The sequence below is a fragment of the Podarcis pityusensis genome (genome assembly GCF_964106645.2).
Source record: "Podarcis pityusensis genome assembly, chromosome: 12".
NCBI classification, from domain to species: domain Eukaryota; kingdom Metazoa; phylum Chordata; class Lepidosauria; order Squamata; family Lacertidae; genus Podarcis; species Podarcis pityusensis.
Window position 1 is genome coordinate 32,043,355 of NC_138037.1, and position 23,411 is coordinate 32,066,765.

Consider the following 23,411-nt stretch of genomic DNA (forward strand, 5'->3'; position numbering starts at 1 on the left):
TCAGGATTACACTGGGGGAGATGGCTTCAAAGTAGAATGCATTTTGTTGCCTAACTGCATCTCTTTTGAACTCAGCATTTCTCCCACATTTTTATTTGTATAGAGACCTTTCCTAATGTGTCTTTGAAGAACTGGTTCATATATATGTTTATTATTTATTCCAAATTGCACTTTTTGTTTCTAGCTAGTCCCTTACCTACCCTGGGAACATAAATCTGAAGTTATACACATTATATAAATAAATTAAAATAAATGAATAGATTAAAATAAATATTTGGCTTCACGTGTAACCCTCCAGTTGCTAGAATAACATATAGCAATTAGTTTCTTACTTCTATTTCTAGGGATTCATGCAGCTTCTTGCAGGTTGCTGAAAAAGTTTCAGAAGTGCCAAATTCGAAATACCAAAATTTATTCTTCATTCTGAAACATGAAGACAAAAGAAAAGAAACATCAATATCTGAACATTTCTTTTTTAAAAAGAAAAAAAGTTAGCATCCTGACTTTCATCATAAGAGATGCTAAGATCTGACATCCAGGTTGAAATAGATGATCTCATAATTTTCAAAAACTTAAATGCAGCTGTCAAGAGATATAATATCCCCTACAGCTATAACAGGAAAGTTCTGTAACAGAGATAGATTAGCTAACTCTTAGGGAGTTTTGGCAATTGCCACTTAACCAGAGACATGTCTTGAAAACTTACTGAGTCCCATTTTATGTGTCATACTTGCTAATTTGATTTCTGATGCTGTCCAAAATCCAGTTCTAGGGTATGCCATCATAATGAAGTGAGGTAGGAAAAGTAAAGTAAAAAAGAAGTCTTTCCCCAAGCTAATTCAGTGGCTTATTGTTCATTATGACAGGTATTTAAAAAATGAAAACACAAGCATTCAATGTATTCCAGATCTTTAAATTAATCGGCTGTAAGGCAGATGTATTGACAGGAAAATGGAATATACTAACAAGTTACTAAAATTTAAGAAGCGAGCAGAAAAAGTTAGCTGATGCAATTGCCCCATAAAACCTAACAGAAAATACACTAATATTTACATAATATTTCAGGCTGAAACATACATTACAATTTTGCTGGGCCATACTTTAATAGGTATATTAAGTGTTGCAAGCAGATCTAAATAAAGCTATGCTGAAGATGTATAATTTAGGCTAATTTGTTGCGTCCCCCCTCCCCTTTCTAATTCACTTTAAAATGCACTTTAAAATGCACTAAAATGAGGTGGGCAAAAATCTGTTGTATAGAAAATGGCTCCAATGGTTCCATCTGCACTACTCAGTTAAAGCAGTATCATACTTCACTGTGAAGAGGGCCTGATTGTTAAACTACTGCAAGAACTGTAGCTCTGCTACAGTTCTCTCTACAATAGGGCTCTCTTAAAAATTCTCGGCACCTTTAACATACTATATCTATCAGGGTTCTTGGGGGAAATCCATGACTGTTTAAAGCAGTATCATAGTGCTGTAAATGACGTGAATGTGGTCTAAACATCCCCATTCATAAACAGCCCTTTGGGCATGCATAAACAGTGCTACAACACCACCACTGTGCATTGGAGTGAAGACAGAGGAATGTTTTGCAGGCTGCTGATGACAAACAGAGTGCTTTCAATGTACTTTGGTAGCCTTTAGCCTTCCGATGTTGAATTAGGACCGTTTCCTATGTTATCATTTTAACGTGTGCAGTACATTGCAGCCATGGGAAAGTACGTATTGAAATCTGCCACAACATTTCTAGCAGAGTTACTCTCAATAGTACAAAATGAGCCCTCTTCCCCCACCTTGTGGTCCTTGAGTAACTGGCCCAAATCTTGTTCCTCTCGAGTTACAGGATTTGCAACAGGCTGCCAGCCTGTTGCTCCTAATTTAAACTTTATGCTCCTGAATTCAGGTTATTTCCGAATGATACAGAAAGCACTGCATCAATAGGAACTGCATGCAATTAAGGGATGCTCAATAGTCTTCAGGAATGGCCTAATTGGGTTCCCAGAAAATCAGAACTTAATCTGGAGTACCATATTGTCCTTATGGAAAGGTCTCTTTCACGTTATATCAAAGGCTTAGATAGCATTTCTTCAGCACCATAGGACTGCAATCGTTTCTGCCACTGGACTCAGCCATAAACCTCAGAAAACAAAGCTAAGCAGGAATGAGAGTCTATTGTTAAGTGGCATCAAGTTTTAGCAATAGTTACTGTGATTCATTTTAAACACAGGATTTTTATTCCCTACATCCAAAATATGGTTGTATCTGACTTCCATGGGCCTGCTCTGACTTAGCTGGCTAGAACTTTTAAAACTGAACCATTAGCCGACTACACATTTATTTCTGCATGTGGCCATATCTCAGTTATACAGTACTATAGTGACGCCAACCTTATGCAAACTCAGAAAGATATATATATATATGCAAGAGAGACAATTCAGATGAGAGTTCATACTGGCTAATAAGAATTTTTGTTCTTCCCAGGGGCAAAAGCTGTAATGCAGAGGATTTCACACTGAGATCTCATTCCCTCTTTTATATAACTTTTATTTATAAAGCCAAGGAACAGAATTTCGGTCTGCACTAAACTACATTATTTGTCACGGAGAAGCAACTCTTTTCAACCTTTGTGTTCTTGCCTCCACGCATAAGCTATTGTGTCATTCTTGCCTAACCAATGAGTTATGATTTATAAGAAGCTCATACACTACACATCAGACCCATATGTCCCAAAGTTAGTTGGATACTGACCTCGCATGCCCCATCAGTACAGGAATTTCCATTTCTGCAATGCAACTCCCCGCCACCACTACAGAATCTGGGGTGGGGAATCCTGCTGTGCAAGGAGAAATCCTGCACTGATGGGATGCATTACTCAACACTACTTTGGATACAGCCCAAAGAATGCCTGATACTACATTGAACTATTGTTGAGTAGCCCAGTGCTGTCTACCCTGACTGGCAGTGCAAAGTGTCTTTGGTTCGGCCCTTGGCATCTCCACGTGGGGTTGGGAAGGACTCCTGCTTGAAACCCTGGACAGCTGCTGCCAGTCAATGTAGACCATATTGAATTATAGGGACTGATGGTTGACATGGAATACATTCCCTATGAGGCAGTAACAGCCTGCAAGGTGCTTTGTGACACTTCATCCTGGTTATTAGGAAGCCATCTTATACCAAATCCATTGATCTAATTACTTTACTATTGTCTACACTGACTGGCAACATCTTCTTTCCCAGCCCTACCCAGAGGTGCCAGAGATTGATATTCTCTATGACTTTGGTCCATGGGGTCACGAAGAGTCGGACACGACTACACGACTAAACAACAACAACATGACTTTGGTCCATGGGGTCACAAAGAGTTAGACACGACTAAAAGACTAAACAACAACAACATGACTTTGCCACAACCCATGGCTACCTAATTTGAGATCTATATACTCCATTCCCCCCACTACAGATAAGAGGAGTGTTTTGTCGTGACCCCAACAAGCGTGTGCATTTCATGAGTACTTGGCTCTCTCAATGCAGGATAAAATAGTATGGAGAGCTACAGCCGCCAAAGTTTCTTGTAGGTTTAGTGGAGCCAGTTTGGTTATCAATACTAAAATAGGCTGCAGTGCAGCTCTGCATTATGATGTTAATTAAAAAGCCCCCTACTGTTAAAACTATTTTATATAACCTTTCTGATTAAGCAATTAGATGGCATATTATCAGAAAAAATTGCCCTGAGTCTAAATATGGAAATAATAAATGTTTTATTATACACTAGATGAGCACGTGAACACGGCATCACAGTGGGCACAGCTAAACTTTTTTTTTGAAAAGTGCATAACGATGAATTTTGTTTATTAATAGAAAGGAATCAAATGGGTAGGTGTAATGTAATTTTGAAAAACTAAGCTCTTTCCACCTTAAAGAGAGCACACACAGGCAATGCACAGATGCCCAATTTATAGTGTCCCAACTATATCAGTATTTAAAGAACAGTCAAGTGTATTTATAATTCTTCACACTTTTGCACACTTAGGCCTTGAGCTAGGGATTCTTCTAAGATGCAGCTGCTGTCTACATGAATCTTCCCTACTGAATAGATAGCCAATGGTGTCAGCTTTGTCAGTACCAATAATAAATTAGAGAAGAGCAGGGTTGGTGAAAAGATGCCTAAAATCAAGGCCAGCCCAATACATATTACTGCCTGTGACAAAGGAACAGATCAACTCCCCAGCCCTTCAAGGAAAGGTGTGTAGAATCCAAAGCTTGTCAACTTATTTTGTCACCCAAGGTAGAAAATGCCACATGCAACTCTTCCTTCTCCTTGGCAACAAAAACATGCATAATGGAGTGTGCCTCCTTGGGAGAAGTCAAACCGCTGCATTAGCAGCACAGAAGTGACCTCCCTGCGGCTCAAGTTTGGCAATGTTTATGGAGGTCCTAGGCTATGTAGGCAACAAGACTCTTGGCCTTGCCAATGTGGTCCAAAGGAAAGCAGAGCAAAATGTTTGGTGCCAGCTTGGCTGCAGGAGTTGCTGGATGGAGGCGTACAAGGCACCATCCAAGCATCTTGGGGACTCCTCTCCAGATTTGTGTAGGGTTTACTCCTTAGCCTTTTCTTCTCCCAAAGATAGCAAGGTAGCAAGTGGGTTAGCAGCATTTTCATCCACTATCGATAGCCTTGGAAAACGTGACAAATTAAACAACAAAAAAACACACAACCTGCTGCCCTTTTGACATATGCAAAATCGGCGAGATCAGTCTTTTGTCCCATTTAGACAAGTGAGATGTGCTGCATACGGGTTTCTTCTCATGCATGCAGAAACCTTTTGCAGGATGAGCCACAGACAAAGGCTCCCTTTGCCCTCAGTACAGAGCACCCTTGATGGAATAGGATGAATTATATTCAGGACATGAGCTTTTCAAATAATGTTATTGTCAGGGATGTTTGTGGGGAGAATAGGGGTTTTTTTTATTTAAAACATTCACTAGAAAGTTGCAACTGAGTTACTGAAAAACCTTGCACTATATTTGTTTTGGTATGCTTCCAATTAATAGTTCAGATTAATTTTGACTTACTTTTGTTCAAGCTATAAAGTTTTTGTTATAGGTTTTTGAACCTGCCCATCTAGCTCAGTACTGTCTACATGGGTAGCCAACATGGCACTTGACTACAACTTCCATCAGCCCCAGCCAGCATGGGGAACCGATTACCCCTTACTTACTGGCAGGAGCTCCCTAAGATTTCATACATGTAAAACATGTTGCCAGGGAACTGCCATCAGTGCTGGAGGGAGAGAGCAAAGTCCAGAGGGATTCTGGAGAGCGTCCCGGGATTGGGAGAGGCAGCCCATCTTCTGGGGAAGAGAATCAGCGTAGCACCAGTGGAGAAGGGGGGCAGATGGGGGAAGCGGCGAGGCGGTCCCATGACTCCTTGCCGGGGACCAGCGGAGAGAGTAGAGGTCCTCCGCTGCCTACGCCCTCCTTGCGCAGAAGGCTTTTGCGCAGAGAGAGTAGGAGGAGACTAGGTGTCAAAGAGCTTCTTTGCTGGAAGAAGTTTAAGAAACGCCCACTGACGGATTCTGCCAGCGATTGAGACAGCCATGGGTGAGTGGCTGTCCGGACAGAAAAGGTTCACTCAGGCAACCCAGCCAGGTGTTTGCACCGGCTTACGCACGAGCAACCCCGAGAACCACTACAGCAATCCGTCAGTCACTGACGTTGCTTGTGCGCAGCACCAGAGAGGCAGCACGATGAGCCAAATAGGGCCGGCCGGAGAAACAGAGCAAGAAGCCATGGTGCGAGGTCTGGTCGAGAGGAAACGAGACCTGGAGGCACATGTCGCTACCCTGTCTGCGCGGCTAAAGGAGAGACGGGCTCAGGATGCACAGGTCAGAGCCACCCCGATAGGGAGGAAGTCCCGGGGCTGGTACACAAGTTTGGTGGAAGGCCCCAAGACTACAATGCCTTCCGGACGGAAATTCAGTACGCTTTGGAATTGCAGAAAAACGACTTTGCGGATGATGGGGAGAGGGTGGCTTACATTATTGGACATCTGCAGGATGGGGTGCGCGAATGGATCAGGCCCTTGATGGCAACGGGGAATGACACTTTGAAAGATCTTAAGAAATTCTACCTCGCGATGGATGCGATGTTCTCCAGCGAGATTGAGCAAAGTGTGACACGGAGGGAGCTGATGGGGTGCAAGCAGGGGAGCCTGTCCGTCAGAAACTACTGGTCGCATTTTGCGATGTTAGTCCACAAGCTCAGGTGGGATCTGGACTCTGAACCAGTACAAATGTTGTTTGAAGCAGGTTTGGCCCCCAAAGTGAAAGACGAGTTATCCCGAGCGCCCCGCCCGCGGTCGATGGATGAACTCACAAAGGCTGTGCTTGCGATCGGTGTACGCCAGGAAGCGCGGGCTCAGGAGAAGCGGGAGATAAGGGCGGAACGTTTCCATGACAACCGCATTCCGGAGATGCCGAGGGAGCCTTCCCAGGCGGCGGAGCCGATGGAAATTGATGGAGCGCGCACTCGCGAAGTTTCAAACGCTGGGGAAGGTCGGAAAAGGGAGGGGAAGGAGTGGAAAACTACCAAGAAGTGTTTCCTCTGTCAGCGACCGGGACATTTTGCAAAGGTCTGCCCTCAACGAAAAGCCTGGCAAGGCATGATGGGGGCTGCAGGCCACGGCGTTAAGGGGGAGGAAGAGCCGGTGCAGGGAAATGACAACGCCTGGCTGCCAACCAGCAGGGGCAGCAGCCAGGCCAGCAACCAATAGAAGTGCCCCAGCCTGACCCTCCCAAGGCAGCTATAGTCATAGAGGTGGTGCCAAAACTCCCAAATGGGCACCCCGTCAAAGTGGAGGGGCTGGTAGATTCTGGCAGCTCGTGTAATTTCTTCAGCAGAGACTTCGCTCTGGAGCACTAGCTCCACCTGTTGCCACTAGATTTTCCCTTGCAGGTGACCACCATCGATGGCAGGGAACTCCTGGGAGGGGAAGTGACACACCAGACACCGCCCATGCGAATGAGTGTCTCCAGGCACACGGAAACCATTGCCTTTCATGTGGCCACGCTGACAGGACCCCCAATAATACTGGGAATGAGCTGGCTGGCAATACATGACCCAGTGGTGTCATGGCATCAGCGGTCGGTCACCTTTGGGTCAGCTTACTGCTTAGAACACTGTCTGGGAGGGAAGGAACCAAGAAGAACTGTGGCCAGGGTGGCTGGGGTGGCCCTGGAGCAAAAGAGCGAGGCATCCAGAAACCAACGGACAAGCCGAAAGAGCGAACGGCATACTCCAGCAGTACCTACGCTGCTATGTCAGCGAGAGACAGAACGATTGGGTAGAGAAATTAGCTTTGGCTGAATTTGCGTACAACAACGCTGAACACGTGTCCACGGGAATGAGCTCTTTCATGGCCAATTACGGGTGTCACCCCAGGGCCTTCCCGGGGCGGGGGGGGGGGAGGAAGGATGGAGCGTACCTGCGGCTGAGCAATTTGTGGAGGAAATGGAGGCCTTACACCAGCAACTCAGGCTGAACTTGGAGCGGGCCAAGGAAGTCTACAAGAGGCAGGCAGACAGGCACCGTCAGGAGGGGGAGGCCATACGGGTGGGGGACCGGGTGTGGTTGTCGTCCCAAGGGTTACCCCTAAAGGGAGGGTGCAAGAAGTTGCAGCCTAGGCGGCTGGGGCCGTTTGAGGTAATACAGCAGGTTAACCCCGTGGCATTTAAACTCAAGTTGCCTGACAGCATGAAGATACATCTGGTGTTCCATAGGTCCCTACTTTCACCTTACAGGGAGGGGTTACCACCCACCCGCGGGTAGGGGAGAGGGAACACTGTAATGAAGCCACAGAAATACTCGATTCAAGGTGGCGAGGTCACCAGGTAGAGTACTTGGTAGCCTGGGAGGGGGAACCTAGGTCTGAAAACACTTGGGTCCCAGCTGAATCAATCACTGACGGGTATCTGGTGGAAGAATTCCACGGTTTGTTCCCGGAGAAGCCCAAACCATTAGCTAGATTCTGGGAAGAAGAATTTGGACCCACAGATGAGGAAGGGGACTTTGTGGGTTTTCCTGCCTCCGAAGAGGAGGGAGGGGAGGTGTCCGAGGGAGAAGGATCAGACTGGGAGGTTCAACCAGCGGGAAGAAGTCCGAGCGGATGGGAGGCTGGGTTTGAATCCTCAGAAGATGATGACAGTTCCTTCAGGGGATTCCCCACATCGTCGACCGAGGAGAGAGAGGAGGTTGTACCGGAAAATCACGCCAGGGGTGGGGGTGGGGGTCCTGAGGAGGAGGTGGATGTCAGGGAACTGCCATCAGTGCCGGAGGGAGAGAGCAAAGTCCAGAGGGATTCCAGAGAGCGTCCCGGGATTGGGAAAGGCAGCCCATCTTCTGGGGAAGAGAATCAGCGTAGCACCAGTGGAGAAGGGAGGCAGATGGGGGAAGCGGCGAGGCGGTCCCATGACTCCTTGCCAGGGACCAGCGGGGAGAGTAGAGGTCCTCCGCTGCCTACGCCCTCCTTGCGCAGAAGGCTTTCATGCAGAGAGAGTAGGAGGAGACTGGGTGTCAAAGAGCTTCTTTGCTGGAAGAAGTTTAAGAAACGCCCACTGATGGATTCTGTCAGCGATTGAGACAGCCACAGGTGAGTGGCTGTCCGGACAGAAAAGGTTCACTCAGGCAACCCAGCCAGGTGTTTGCACCGGCTTACGCACGAGCAACCCCTAGAACCACTACACATGTGCTCTACCAATGAGCTACAGCAATACAGTGGTACCTCTGGATGCGATTGGGATCCATTCTGGAGCCCCATTTGCATCCTGAAGCGAACGTAAGACGCGACTGTGCATCTGCGGGTCGCGTTTTGCTGCTTCCGCACATGCGTATAATGTCATTTTGAACGTCTGCGTATGTGCAAGTGGCGAAACCTGGAAGTAACATGCTCCGTTACTTCCAGGTTGCCGCAGAGCGTAACCTGAAAATATTCATCCCGAAGCTACTTCAACCCGAGGTATGACTGCAACCCTAACCCTGAACACAATCTGAGCTTTTTGAATTGTTCCTTTGCCTGAAAACCAAGGAGGACGTTTTTGAGCATTTGAAAGGAAGACTTGCAAAACCCAGAGAGTGTTCACACATCATCTGCCAGCTCTACTTCAACAGCAACTCATAAAGTGGGGGGAGATTGCCAAAAGGAAGGAGAGCTCACAGACAGGCACCTGCCCCTCACCTGCTCAAAGCTGAAAAAGGAGCTTCTGAGTATGCACAAGAGCATCATTTGCAAAGACAGAAGCCTGTCTTTGAGCTCCCCTCACTCTCACCTGCCCCCCGACTTCATGGAGGTAAGGCAAAGGGGGCTCGCAGCTGGGGAACTGGGGGAACTCCATTTCAAGTCCATCCCAGACTTCAGTTTGGGGTAACCTCAAAATGGGGCACCATTTTCCAGGTGAGTTCACATCTCAAGCCTCACTGCTCAAACTTAACTGGCACCACTAAGTTTTTAAAGCTTTGGTTCGGTAGCATTATAGCCCATTTAATCCCACCCCCACCCCCAGTTCTAGTCTAGAGCAGAAAAACAAGTTCACCTGGATCCACTATGCTTTCATATTCATCCTATCACCAAACCGAAAGTGGCATAGTCACCAATTCACACATATCTAGTTTTAGTGTTTTAAAGGACAGGACAAAGTATCGTTTATTCCCATGACATCTGTTATTATGTAATATAATGCTTTCACCAGCAGCAAAGCTAGCTGCTCAGGTGCCCGGGCGGCACAAATACCCTGCACCCAAGGGCGGGGCAAGCCAGGGCAGAGCATGCTACGCTGTGCCGAACCTCCACAGAGTCCACAAGCCCCACGCTGCCATTTCAGGCAGCGCGGAGCCTGCAGGTGCCTGAGCCACCACGTCACTCCCCAGGAGAGTTGCAAGCTGCAGGCCAGGCCCCACGGTCACCCCCGCCCTCAGTGATGACACCCAGGGCAGCCCACACCCACCACACAACCCTTCGTATGCCACCGGCTTTCACACCTAAACCAACTTTTGCAAACTCATCCAGGGTTGACTTTTCTATCAGTATTATTTACCTATTCTGGGGAGAACAGTAGTTTTTGTGTGTCAAGATGACTCATTTGTTTATTTATTTTGATGTTTGTTCCTCAAATCACTGAATTTATTCCAAGTATGATCAGAACGTTTAAAACTGCAGATCCATGAGGCAGTCTACTCTTGCGTGAAATATACTGAAGGATAACTTTTTGCACAGATGATCAGTACAAAACAGGAAAGGCAGTGCAACTATATGTTAAAACATAGTGCATCAACTTCTTCGTCATGGGCCTACATTAAACCAAACGGTGTGATTTAAAAATTGCCAGAAATTGTCTGGAAAAGTTCATTGCCTGGGACCAAATTCAACCATCCCTGATAAAAGTGATTGCAGTAACGTTTAAAAAATCCAAATAAAATCAGGCAACACCCCTACAGTTAGGCACAACGAATGTTTAGACAATAAGGAGAAATTAGTATTAATTTATTTTAATGCTTTTAAAAAATAATACTTTTCATTGAAAAACAGCCTTTTCTCATTGCTCATAAATCTATTATCTAGGTAATTTTGTACTTAGGTAAAATGATTTCATTGTGGCACATAATATATATTAATAAGATTGTATGACTTTTTTTAATGTTCTCTTTTTCTTTTCAGTCCTGTCTTGGCTATCATATAATCCCCATTTTGCTTTTTAATGAATCAAATGAAAAGATAAGGAAATGGTCAGTGGCAATGCATATCCAGAAGAATTTTATATGTCGGCAGAAAGATTTATAACAGGCTCATCTTTGACATTTTTTATTTCCAATAACTAACTCTAGGAATGGCACATCAGAGGTAATATCTTTCTGCATACTGGTTTAAACTCCTCTTTCTGAATGCTACACCAAAAACCCTGGTACCTGCATACTTTAAAACGTGTAGCTAAAGCTCTCTGTGGTCAGTCAGTTGCTGACTGTCTTGGTGGTATTCTCCATGTAGCAAGCATAAATTCAAACTGTGTGCAGAAAGGAAGAAACATTATTTTAACATTATGTTAAAAACAGCTTTACTAAGAACCATCATAAAAATTGGGCAAATAGATGGCTGGGATCCAAACATAGTAGTGCTTATGCAAATGTGTTGCAGAGAACTAGAGATCTGCACATGACAGGTCAATGTATGTTTATTAATGTTGTCATGTGACAGCCCCACCTGTGCCCCATGGATGCGCAGAGCACTATATTGACCACGTTCCTTAAACTTTGTGTCCCAACTGCATTTGATGGCACTTACACTTGGCGCTTTCATTTTCCTTTTTATAGTAGAAAATGAGGCACCAGTACTCATATACTGAAAAAGTGCCTAGGTTGCCAGCACAAAATGGCTGCCATGGGCAGCAAAGATGATGAAGAAGAAGACATGCCAATACTCCAGACGTGCCAGTACTATCACCAAAAAAGCCCTGCTTATGCTGATGATTCTAAAGTTTCATATCTGTGTAGTTTGGATCCTGCTCTCCATAATCTTAGTTGAATGTTCATACATATGCTACTGCGCAGGCATATGATCTGAAAGATATGATCCAAAAGAAAAAGGGAGAGGGGAATTCAAGTTTGCTGACCATCTCAAATATTCCAATAAAACTTCATTTAGTTGCCAGTTCCTTAGTCTTACAAAACTGATCACCACCAGCCAACATGCTCTCACTCCCTGTTTTGTCGGCCCAGGAAGAAACCTGTAAATCCTTTTGGCATAAACTTTTACTCTTCCAATTTATCCACATTACTCTTTAAAAAAAATGATAACTAAGAACTAGATTGTGCCTTGAAGTTAAAGATTACTTTGAAAGAATACAGTTTAGGATGCACCTGCACTATGCTGCTTTGTTAAACTCCCCGAAGGTTATATCTTTTATCAGGATTATATAAATGTGATACTCTCAAGTGGCATAAATTAACAAGAGGTTACCTCAAGCACCTGGTATAAAACCAGCACCTGGTATAAAACCAGCAATTACACAGCAGTGTGATATCTGAATGATAATAATTTACAAGAGACTTCCCGCCTAAGTGAACAGACTTTCTGATCCGTGATGCTTTATCTTCAAAAGCAAATGCCACTATTCATAATCACAGTAAGATGCTTATTAGTGCCTTGTGAAAAAATGTTATCCGCACGGTAGACATCAGGCGGGTGTGGAGGGGTGAAACCAAAAAGTAAAAATAAAAAATAAAAATGTTTTTGTCTTTTGCATTTGATTGTGTAGATTTCTACACTAAATATACATTTATATTTTTCCAGACAGTTTTTGCTTATTTTCTCGGCTTCACAGTTCTATATGCAGCTGCTGACATAGCACTGGTATATTAATATGAGAGTTGTGATTATATATGGCTTAATAGAAGTTGTGCATCTGTGCAACGGACAATTGTGCGCCAAATGAATGCATGGAAAATCTGAACAAAACAGACCACTCAAATGCCTTCTTAATATTGATCATTGCCTCATTAATATTGAACATTGTTAACAATGTGAATTGATTACAGATCTTGTTAATCTACATCGATTCCGTACAAATTTTGTGTATTGTCTGGGCAAGGTTTTTTTTAGTTTCGAAGTAGAGAATGGCTATGGTAGCCAGTCAGTGTAAATGCAACCAGGTTGACATGGTCAGCTTGTACAGATTCTCCATTCTCTTGGAGATTATTCATACTGACCAACCGATGTACAGAATCACAAATTCTTGCTATTACTATTTCCATAGTCTTCATGCCTTCATGCGAAAGCTTTTGGGCATTCTCCTTTTAGCTCACATCCATTGCAACATATACATTAAATAATGAAGGCTGCAATCCTAAAGCATAATCCCAACTACAGTGGGACTTGTGAGTAAACGTGAGCAGGGTTGTACTGAAAAATCCGTAAACAGCTTTGGAACTACCAGCTCTGATGCATTTGGGGGAAATCAATGAAGCACAGTATAAAATCTCTGTAATTGTGTGACTTATAACAGAGAACCTTATTAACTTTATAGCAAGGTCATAGAACTTCACACTTCATTTTTAAATTATGTCAGAGGAATAAAACAATTTTCCTTGTCTTTACCTCTAATATCCTGCTATGCTAACGCAGACCTGACACAGACTTTTACTTAAATTAATGAAGCTATTATTATAATTCTCCATAGGGCTATGATCAGGTTTCTATGAAGAAAATCCTGGCTGCCGGATCCAACTGCATAATTCTTACTGTATTTCAGAATCAAAAATGTACAAAGCATTTTTATGAATTGCCTCTCTGTAAGGCAGGACCACATGGAATTCATTAGTCTACTTCTGAACCAGGCAATATTTAACTCTTCCTAGAAATTAAAGTTACTAAGTGATATTTAGTGCAGATATAGTCCAAAAACCACATTTGAAAACATTGTTACAAAACAATAGAACAAATATTGGATGTTAAATCTGACTGCTCTCAATTAATGTCACAGGCAATCCTCCTTCCATGTTTACCTGTCTGTGGTCAAAGCTAAATATCTGGGACACTGGCTTTGTAACATGAGATGGACTCTCCTTCTTGAGAAGTTCTAAGGGAGGGATGGGGATCCTATAGCCCTGTTTCCTTCCACAACTCAGTTCACCTTTTGTCACGAAATGTTTGTGTTTGTGTGGGAGCTACATCAAATTTCTGATACTCCAAGTACTGTATGACTGTCACATTTCTTAGAAAATGTATGCATCTGCTAAACTGCGCTTCACTGGCGCATGTATTTATACTGCCATAGTTTACATTTCTTTCAAAAAGCAGCAGGATGCTGTTATCTCAAATCCAAACAAATAGTTTACAAAACTTTTCAACAGCATGGAATCTCATGTAGCGCAATTGCATTCTTGACTGCGCCTTGGAATAGGTGTCCACCACCGTACTGAAGCGAGCAAAGAATACTACCTGCTGACATTGATTTGCGACAAAAGAATTTCTCAATAAGTCTTTCTCTTTAACATTTACTCTTAGGAAACCTGTGTAGTGGGAGATATTTATGAGTTGCTTTCAGCTTAAAAATAAATCACCTCTAATTCCTCTAAGCGAAATCAATCAAAAGTCTGTAAAAAATGGGCTGGTTGTTTGGTCGATTCTGGCAGAAAAGTAAACAGCACTTCAGCTTTTCTCTACCATTAAGGCCTAAATGGCCTAGAAAGTAAATCAATATCTCCAGTCAGCCTTCTGGCCATTGTTTAGCCAGTAAATATGGATTTTCACCGGCTTACTACACTCCTTTGGGACTAACCTATAATCCACAGAGGGTAATAATAAGTTCGTTATCTAGTTCAGCTCTTTGTTGTACATTTAAATGGGCCACATCCATCAGCTGCACTTGTTGAAGTTAAGAGATGATGACATCCCATTCAACCTATTTCATAATGAAACAGTTGCAATATATTGCAGAAGGAACTGTTTTAAAGTCCCGTTTGCTGGTGGATTATTGAAATGGGCAAATGTAGTGGGGGGAAAATGTCAGGGGTTTAAATCCCCGATTTTCTATACAGGATTACTTCTACATTAATGAGCGCTGTTTATTTCTGTCACGCATACATCACACAATTTGTTCATTATTCATATCAATCTGTTTCAAATATTTCCGGTTAAATACTGCTGTGAAGCAGACAGCTGTCAGAACCAATCAGTGCTTTTTAAGTTTAGCTACCAGATGTTTGCTGGACCAAAATGATTTCCCCTCCCCCTTGCCTAGGACACAGAAGCAAACCCTCATATGGTTAGACACCCTGTGCTCTTAGGCAGAGATAGTTATAGGCCGTGACACTGAGTACTTATGTTCACTGTGCATATACATTCTCTATGTAAGCAGAAGGAGTTCAGTACCAGTTGACGAAGCCATTGAGTGCTTTTACTGTCAATAGCTTCTCTTTATTATAAAGGGTACTCGGTAGTTAAAGAGTTGTTAATCACTCATTTTTCCCCCTCCTTAGAATGGGCATTGGTTCTGCAAACTTTTAGGGTGCTTTGACACGGCCAGATTTATTATGGGCAAATGACTTCTGCACCTCCAGGTCTCCTACAAAGTTCTGCTGATGTGGATAGAGCTTGTTTGCCTCCAACTCGCATCAGACCCACCTAGTGTGGTCAATGCTCAGGGATGATCAGAGTTGTAGTCAAATAACCTCTAGATGGCCATAGGTTAGCCACCCCTACTCTAGGAGATCTGTACCTCCCTAAAAAACGAAACAAAAGTAGCTTAGCAGTGAGAAACCGCTGCTGCTTCTATTTAAAATTTGGAAGGAAGATGCACAGCAATGTTCCATCTTTTCCTTACCGGGAACTAGGTAGAATGGTCACAAAAATATTCCAAACATCAGTTATGTCTCATCTGCATTGTAGCCCCCTGGTGCCCGTTTCTTCTTTGAGGTACTAATCTGATGAGAATGCCTCAAACATCTTCTCTCTTGGGCTTCTTAAAGAACTATCAGGATCAGGCCCTCAAGCAGTCAGGCTGGGGTTGCAAATTGCAAGAGGTCACAGTGCAGAAGCTATCACTGAAGGCCCAGAATAAGTTAGCGTAAGGCAAGGAACTCACGGGCTTGGGGCATGAAAAGGCAGCACTGCAGGGCAAGGGAGCCTGAGCTTTCTCTAGTGAGACTAATCAATCAGAATAAGGAACACATTTGAAGGCTAGGACTTTATAGGGATCAGCTGATAAGAGTACTCAGTCAGGTGACCCATTAAATACTGCAATGTACCTTCAAAGAAGATAACTCAGTTTGCCAGGCTTTTCTGAAGTTAAGCTTGGCTGCTGTGATCACAGCTCAAGATTCCACTCCCTTACAAGTTCTAACAGAGGCAGAGAACTTTGTTTCTGGGCGGCATATGCATATTGTTAATAAATAATGTGAATTAATAGACTAGCTAATGGAACCAGCAAATTAATGGCTAAGTATTTAATATCTCCACTTAAATGGCCTTCCACACTGACTACAGCATGCTTGTTGGTAAAAAAAGAGAGAGTACTCATATACTGATCAAATGTAACCGATCTTGTAAAAAGGGTCAATTCTAGATTTTTCTTGTAAACCAAGGAAATCGTTAATAAAAATTATTTTTTTAAAAAGTGCTGTGGGTGCCAGCACAAAATGGCTTCCATGGGCAGGGGATAAAAGAGGTACCGATATTCTGTACCAGTGAGTACTGTCACCAAGAAAACAGACCTGCTTAAAATCATATAATAAAATCTGTATCTATTATCTTTCCAAGTTTCATAAAATAGCTTCAGATGGAGGCTAAAATTCTGAGGCACTTAAATAAAATTTAGGGCTTGTCCCCTGCCTAGAAAGCATGGATCCAATCAGTTTTCTGTTTCTGATCTCATTTGAATATCATATTTTAAAGAATATTTTCACCACATGCAAAGTTTTCTTCTGAACAAAAGCAGATAAAACTTTCCCATTTCCTTCAGTCTCAGCATAATTATATTGCCACTGCTGTTAAGATGTGTGCAGCTGGTATGATCTAATGTTTTTACTTAAACACTTTTAAGACGATAAATTATTGCGTTCCTATAGATAAATTTACGTATAAGTAAACAACAGAAAGCAAACCCTGATTCTAAAGTCATGTGTTCTTTAGTAAAAATGAAATGATTTATATCCCGTTTTTTTAAAAAAGTTGCCCACATCCAGGTGTGTGTGTGTGTGTGTGGTCAGATGCAAATCTATCACTTGCATGCATTAATTTCAACACATGGATATATATACCGGTACTTCCCTTATTGAAATTAGAAGGGAAGATCTCTGTGTGAGAGCAGTGAAGGGAAAGAAGTTTATTATGGGCTTCTGTGCCTGGAATAGATGACTGGATCAGGGAGAACATATTGTTGTGTGACCCCAATCTCAATGTGACAAGAGGGTCAGTGCTTAACCAGAGTTTGGTTTCCTCGAAATGAAGGCCTATGGAGGCTGTGGTGTCTTTCAGCTGTATGGTTTTGTTGTTGTTGTTTAGTCGTTTAGTCCTGTCCAACTCTTCGTGACCCCATGGACCAGAGCATGCCAGGCACTTCCGTCTTCCACTGCCTCCCGCAGTTTGGTCAAACTCATGCTGGTAGCTTTGAGAACACTGTCCAACCATCTCGTCCTCTGTCGTCCCCTTCTCCTTGTGCCCTCAATCTTTCACACATCAGGGTCTTTTCCAGGGAGTCTTCTATTCTCATGAGGTGGCCAAAGTATTGGAGCCTCAGCTTCACAATCTATCCTTCCTGTGAGCACTCAGGGCTGATTTCCTTAAGAATGAATAAGTTTGATCTTCTTGCAGTCCATGGGACTCTCAAGAGTCTCCTCCAGCACCATAATTCAAAAGCATCAATTCTTCGGCGATCAGCTTTCTTTATGGTCCAGCTTTCACTTCCATACATCACTACTGGGAAAACCATAGCTTTTACTATATGGACCTTTGCTGGCAAGGTAATGTCTCTACTTTTTAAGATGCTGTCTAGGTTTGAATATGGTTTTATTTACCCATATATACAACATGAGCACAGGATAGAAGGGTTCACAGCATTAACTCGCCAACAGATCTTGCCTCCCTATTAGGTTTCAGATGTCTTGTAGAAAAATGAAAAGCATGAAACCCCAAAACTGCTAGGTTTATTTTAAGTTGCAAGAATTAGTAACACAACCATTCTTTATCTTAAAAAATGTTTTAACACACAAATCATTTTGAATAATCTGTATACAACTATGGCCCTTCTGAGGTCTGCACCCTAGTTGGCCTTATGATAGAACCGACCTTTCTCGGTCCTAAATCTGAAGTGCAGTTATCTTATTAACTCCAAATCGACAGGTGAGACTGGCATCAGAACATGTTTCATGATGCCCAACAATTTATTTCCTCTTGATAACAGGCTTGATGAATATTCCTACAGGATAACCTTGAGAGCAAAAAGACAATAGATTAAAGATGCACTAAGAAAATCCATACAGATAGCTGAGTGAATCCATCAGTGTTACACTGAGCAGGATCAACCATTTATGGAAAGCAGAATAACCAGGAGGTAGCAGTGACCTTCAACCTCTATAAGAATTGCAACAGGAAAAAGTAACGACAGGGGAAACATCCAATATTACAGCAAACAGACTGCTAATCAACGCATTATTGATTCTTCATTTTTGTCAAGGTCATTTAGTGTCTTAAAAAATGATCTCACACTAAACCTTTAGAGAAAAACAGAGTAAAATGCTATTAATTATGGAAGACAGTCAATAAAAAGCTGATTCTCTTAAACACAAAGGCAAATCTTGTGTTGTCCTTGATTTATGGTGATAATTATAATGATAAAACATATGCAATTTTCAACAGCCCCTCATTCAAGTTAGGTTAATAACACAGCTAAGAAGGCACATGTAAGCATATACACAAAACTTAACTTTTAAGAAAATGTACTTAACGCAAGAACAGCATAAAAAATAGCAATGAAATTTAAACTAGCCTTTTGTTGCTACTCCATGTTTCTTTTATTTGCCCAAATCAATAGGAAATTAATAACAATAATATTTTTGTACCACACCCATCTGATTGGGTTGTCCCAGCAACTCTGGTCAGCTTCTAGCAGACTCTACAGAAACACAATAGGACATCACACAGGAAAATCTTCCCAATACAGGGCTGCCTTCAGATGTCTATGGAAGGTTGTCTCTTTGACATCTGATGGGAGGGTATTCCACAGGACGGGCGCCACTACCGAGAAGCCCCTGCCTGGTTCCCTGTAACCTCACTTCTCACAATGAGGGAACAGCCAGAAGGCCTTCAGAGCTAGACCTCAGTGTCCAGGCTGAACAATGAGAGTGGAGACACTCCTTCAGGCATACAGGGCTAAAGCCTAGACAAAGACTCACTTCTTAATTGCATTCATTTCAATGGGTTGCAAATGCATTCCTATACATGTTAACTCAAATGTGAGCTCCACTGTATAATCAGGTAAACACGCACATGTTTCCTTCTTAAGGACCAAGATAAATTCTCCTCTATGCCTAATCAAGACATCTATCTTGTCATCATGTAGCTGCACATAGTGATCAGCTAAACATAAGAAGGATCTAGCATAAACTGTTGGGGCATGTGCAGAGTACCCATTCAACACACCAGCAGAATGTGCCAATGGAACAGAAAAACACTAGACAGTTGGGGGCAGTTCCTTTACTGATCAGTAAAGGCCAGTTCCTTTACTGATAGTATAATGCAGTTCCGCAGCTTACCAGATACATACACTTGTAGTATACAGCCTTTCCCGCAGCACAGAGTCTCCCTTAAGCACTCCAACACAGATTAGGCTCCAGCCAAGAGCAAACTTGCCTCAAACAAAAGGGTAGATTGTGCTGAATCACTCTCACATGCTTGCTGACTCACACTTAACTAGTTGCAGGTGCAGGACAAACACACCTAAAATTAACCAGCACACCATAATTAACCCTTTCTTGTCCTTTTCTCTCTCTCCATACATAAACCCTAGCACATTAACATATACAGTGGTACCTCAGGTTAAGTACTTAATTCATTCCGGAGGTCCGTACTTAACCTGAAACTGTTCTTAACGTGAAGCACCACTTTAGCTAATGGGGTCTCCTGCTGCTGCCGCGCCGCCGGAACACAATTTCTGTTCTCATCCTGAAGCAAAGTTCTTCACCTGAAGCACTATTTCTGGGTTAGTGGAGTCTGTAACCTGAAGCGTATGTAACCTGAAGCGTATGTAACCTGAGGTACCACTGTATTGCTCACTTTATCCTGGAATCGTAATGTACTATACTAAATCAAACAACTGGGTCTGCTCAACTCAGTATTATTATCGACACAGACTGGCAACAGCTCTCCAGGATTTCAGACATCTCTACCTGGAGGTGCCAGGGAATGAGTCTGAGCCATTTTGCAAACAAAACACATCTCATCTACTGAGCTATGCCCCTTCCTCAAAAAGGTCTTCACCTGCCACCTGAAGTTGTTGTTGTTTTTTAACTTGTGATGCTAGGGATTGCTGTATGCAACACAAGTGCTTATTGGCTAAGCTACTACCCTGCCCCTCCTCCAAATAGCCCACTTACATCAAAGCAAGGGGACACATTAAATCCTTCCAAGGAAAATGAGATACAATCTATGGATGAGATGACCCTGGTGGTCCCTTCCAATTCAACAATTCTATGATTTCAGTAATTTCTCTGTGTGTGTGTAACGATCAAAAATGTTGCAGTACAGCAAGAGTGTGATTGCCACTCTTGGAAATGACTGGCTAGAAGAACCTAATTATGTGGCTTCTTCACATTCCCCCCCCCCTTTCTTCCATTCCTTGCAATCCAAGCAGCAAAGATCACATTACCATCTTACAGATTTCTACCCATATTCAATGATAACAACAAGCAGGTTCTTGTGGTTTATTTTCCTTTTGATTAGAAGCAGTGAGGCCAATAACTATTCCTATTTCCTAGCAAAAGCCCATCAAAATAGACATATATTTTAAAAGGATGCTGCAAGCTGACCTGTTTGTGTCAGCGAAGGCTAAAATCTAACTCTTTTGTACACCCTTCTCCCCGGACAATTATTTGGAGAGCGTGCTATTAACATACATTTGCAAGGTGTAGGCAACAGGTCCTGAACCGAAGACCTCGCTATCATGAAAAGCTTTCACAGTGTTTGCTTTGTTGTTACCTGAATGACATGGCACTTAATTCTGACAATCTGTCATTTCCCAAGCAACTCCAGAAAGGGCAGTACTCATCTTTTCCATCAAAAGCTTTATGGTGCAGAACTGCCATCTTAATGTCATGTCAATCTTGCAAGCATTTAGATTGACTGTCATATTACTCTGAGACTGCCAGCAAAGAGAGGCATCTGTCTATAGGGTTTCTACCCTACAGCTTGTATAGCTATCCTTGACTGTCTTAATAAAGATAGAAGATTGCTGTTTGCAAGGACATTTCAACAATATCAACAATTAGTCGCTGGCACGATCCAGACCAAGTTAAGTACTTTAACGATCCTTCAATTTCAATAGTGGAAGTTTAAGCATATGCTGTAAAACTGTCCATTTCAGCGGTAGGGAGAAGTGCATTACTGTGACTAGAATGTTCTTCCCAAAAACTACTGAATGCCTATCCTTCAGGCACCTTGCACCTTACCGTTAAAAGCTGCGTCATTCAAGCAAAAGAACTTTACGATTTAGATTATCCATCCTTACGGTCTGTTTTTAATCTTCATCCCAATGTAGTAACCGCTGAATACTATTTTCCTATTTTGGGAAGCCACATGTAAATAGTTGTCACCTGGCAGTCACTTTTAATTGAATGTGTGACAGTTTCCTCAGTGTGGCAAACAAACCGATCAAGAGCCTGGAGCAGCTCCCCTACGTGGAGGGGATACAATGACTGGAACTTTTTCAGTTTGGGGGGGGGAGGCAAATGAAAGGGGATGGAATGGAGGCCTACAGAATTATGCATGTGAGAAAATGATGTGGTGAAAGTAGGTAAGAGATTCCCCCCCCCTCCCATTTACAGTCATACCTTGGGTTACAGACGCTTCAGGTTGCATTTTTTCAGGTTACGGACCTGCTGAAACCCGAAAGTACCAGAATGGGTTACTTCTGGGTTTCGGAGATTGCGCTTTGCACATGCACAGAAGCACCGAATCGCAACCCATGCGTGTGCAGACGCGGTGCTGCGGGTTGCGAACGCTGAGGGTTGCGAACGTGCCTCCCTCACAGATCATGTTTGCAACCTGAGTGTCCACTGTATTTATTTTGAGCATCTTTTACCCCACTCTTTGGCCAGAAAGGCTCTGAGAGTGGCTCATATACAATCAGTTAGAACAACCTGCCCATGTGCTTGCAATCTATAATACTAGAGCCCAGGTCATTAATGAGGGTTTTTGGCTAATTAAACAATCTATGGCCTTTTAAACTGTGGGGGGGGTATTGGTTTTGTTTGTTACTATGTTAATAATAATGTTAACAACAACAACAACAACAACAACAATAATGTATCATCATCCAAGGAAGCTGGATGTTGGGGGATTCAGGACAGGAAAAGGCAGAACTTCTTCATGAAGTACATAGTTAAATGGAACTTGCTACAAGAAGAAACAATGGCAACCAGTTTGGATGGCTTTGAAAAGAGAATTAAACAAATTCAGGAAGTACAAAACTATCATCAGCTCCTACCTACCTACCTAAGGTCCCATTAATCCTCAGAACCCCAGGTGATCTTTTCTCTTCAGAGACCCAGCTGGTGGGGGCCTTACACCAAGAGTTTGGTTACCCTTCCTATCAATGGATACCATTCTCTTTCTTTTCATTTCATGTTTCTGACCAGTTCAGCATCTCACTCCTTCTTTCCACTGCACAGTTTCTGCTTCTATCTATCCTCCCTCCCTCCCTTCCTTCTTACTAACCCATCACTGTGGTTGGCAGCCTACAGAACCTCTTTTCTCCTTCTCTTATCTTTCTTCACTTTCAGTATGCTCTTTGTGGCAACCCTCATTCCCTTTGTAATCTGTGCCCCTCTCCCTCCTTGGTCGTAACCGCTCATGTCTCTTTCTTCTCTCTCACTTTTCCTTTGTCTCCTCTGTTTTCTTCACCTTCACCCTGGTCCCATCCTCCTCCTGCTTCCCACTGGGACCAAGAAAAGAAGATCTTTGGCACTGCCCTTTAATCTGCTGCAGGATGCTCTCAGCAACCCTGCTCCACCTTACATGTTGCCACTTCCAGCTCCAAGGCCTGAGCCTCAGCTGTACATTAGTCAGCCGCATAGGGTGCAACAGCACCCATCAGCATACCTTCACTGCTATCAATGGCTGTTAGTCATGTTGGCTATGTACTACCTCGTGTTTGCTCATGTTCCTGCTTGTAGGCCTCCCATTTGCATCTCACTGACCACTGTGAGAACCAAATTGCAGACAAGGTACGCAGAATTCTTCTTATATTCTTATTTATTCACATCATAATTATCCATGTCACATGAAGAAACCTTGTGTTTTATGGCAATGCCATCGTAAGCCTACAAGAATGTACACTGGGGTGGCATTGCGAAGGCAGATTTTCACTTTTATAGGCTTCTGTAGACAAATAACTTGCCATTAAAAGGTAGTGCTACAGGTTTCAATTTAATGAAGGCCATCTCAAACCTCTTCCCATTTCCACTCCACTCTGGAGAGCCAGGATTAGCAATTAGCACGAACAAATGAATTGTGTATAATTCTGTGTGCCTGTGTGCTGCTGCTCCTAAGTTGCACGAAAAACTGGAAACTTTGAATGAAATGAGATTTTCAGCAACTCTCTTTGGAGTCTCCTAATAAAGCAATAATTACATATTTTTTCTTGCCAACA

At 43.0% G+C, this 23,411-nt stretch overlaps 1 protein-coding gene across 6 annotated transcripts in view; it reads right to left on the reverse strand.

Moving 5' to 3' along the window:
• DGKB (diacylglycerol kinase beta) overlaps window positions 1-23,411 on the reverse strand; it is a 253,677-nt gene that overhangs the window by 56,174 nt on the left and 174,092 nt on the right. For all 6 annotated transcript variants that reach the window (XM_080974724.1, XM_080974726.1, XM_080974722.1 and 3 more), the window contains one exon: window positions 333-423. In XM_080974724.1, coding sequence (XP_080830850.1) covers window positions 333-423 — 91 coding nt within the window. The remainder of the gene's footprint in view (window positions 1-332; window positions 424-23,411) is intronic.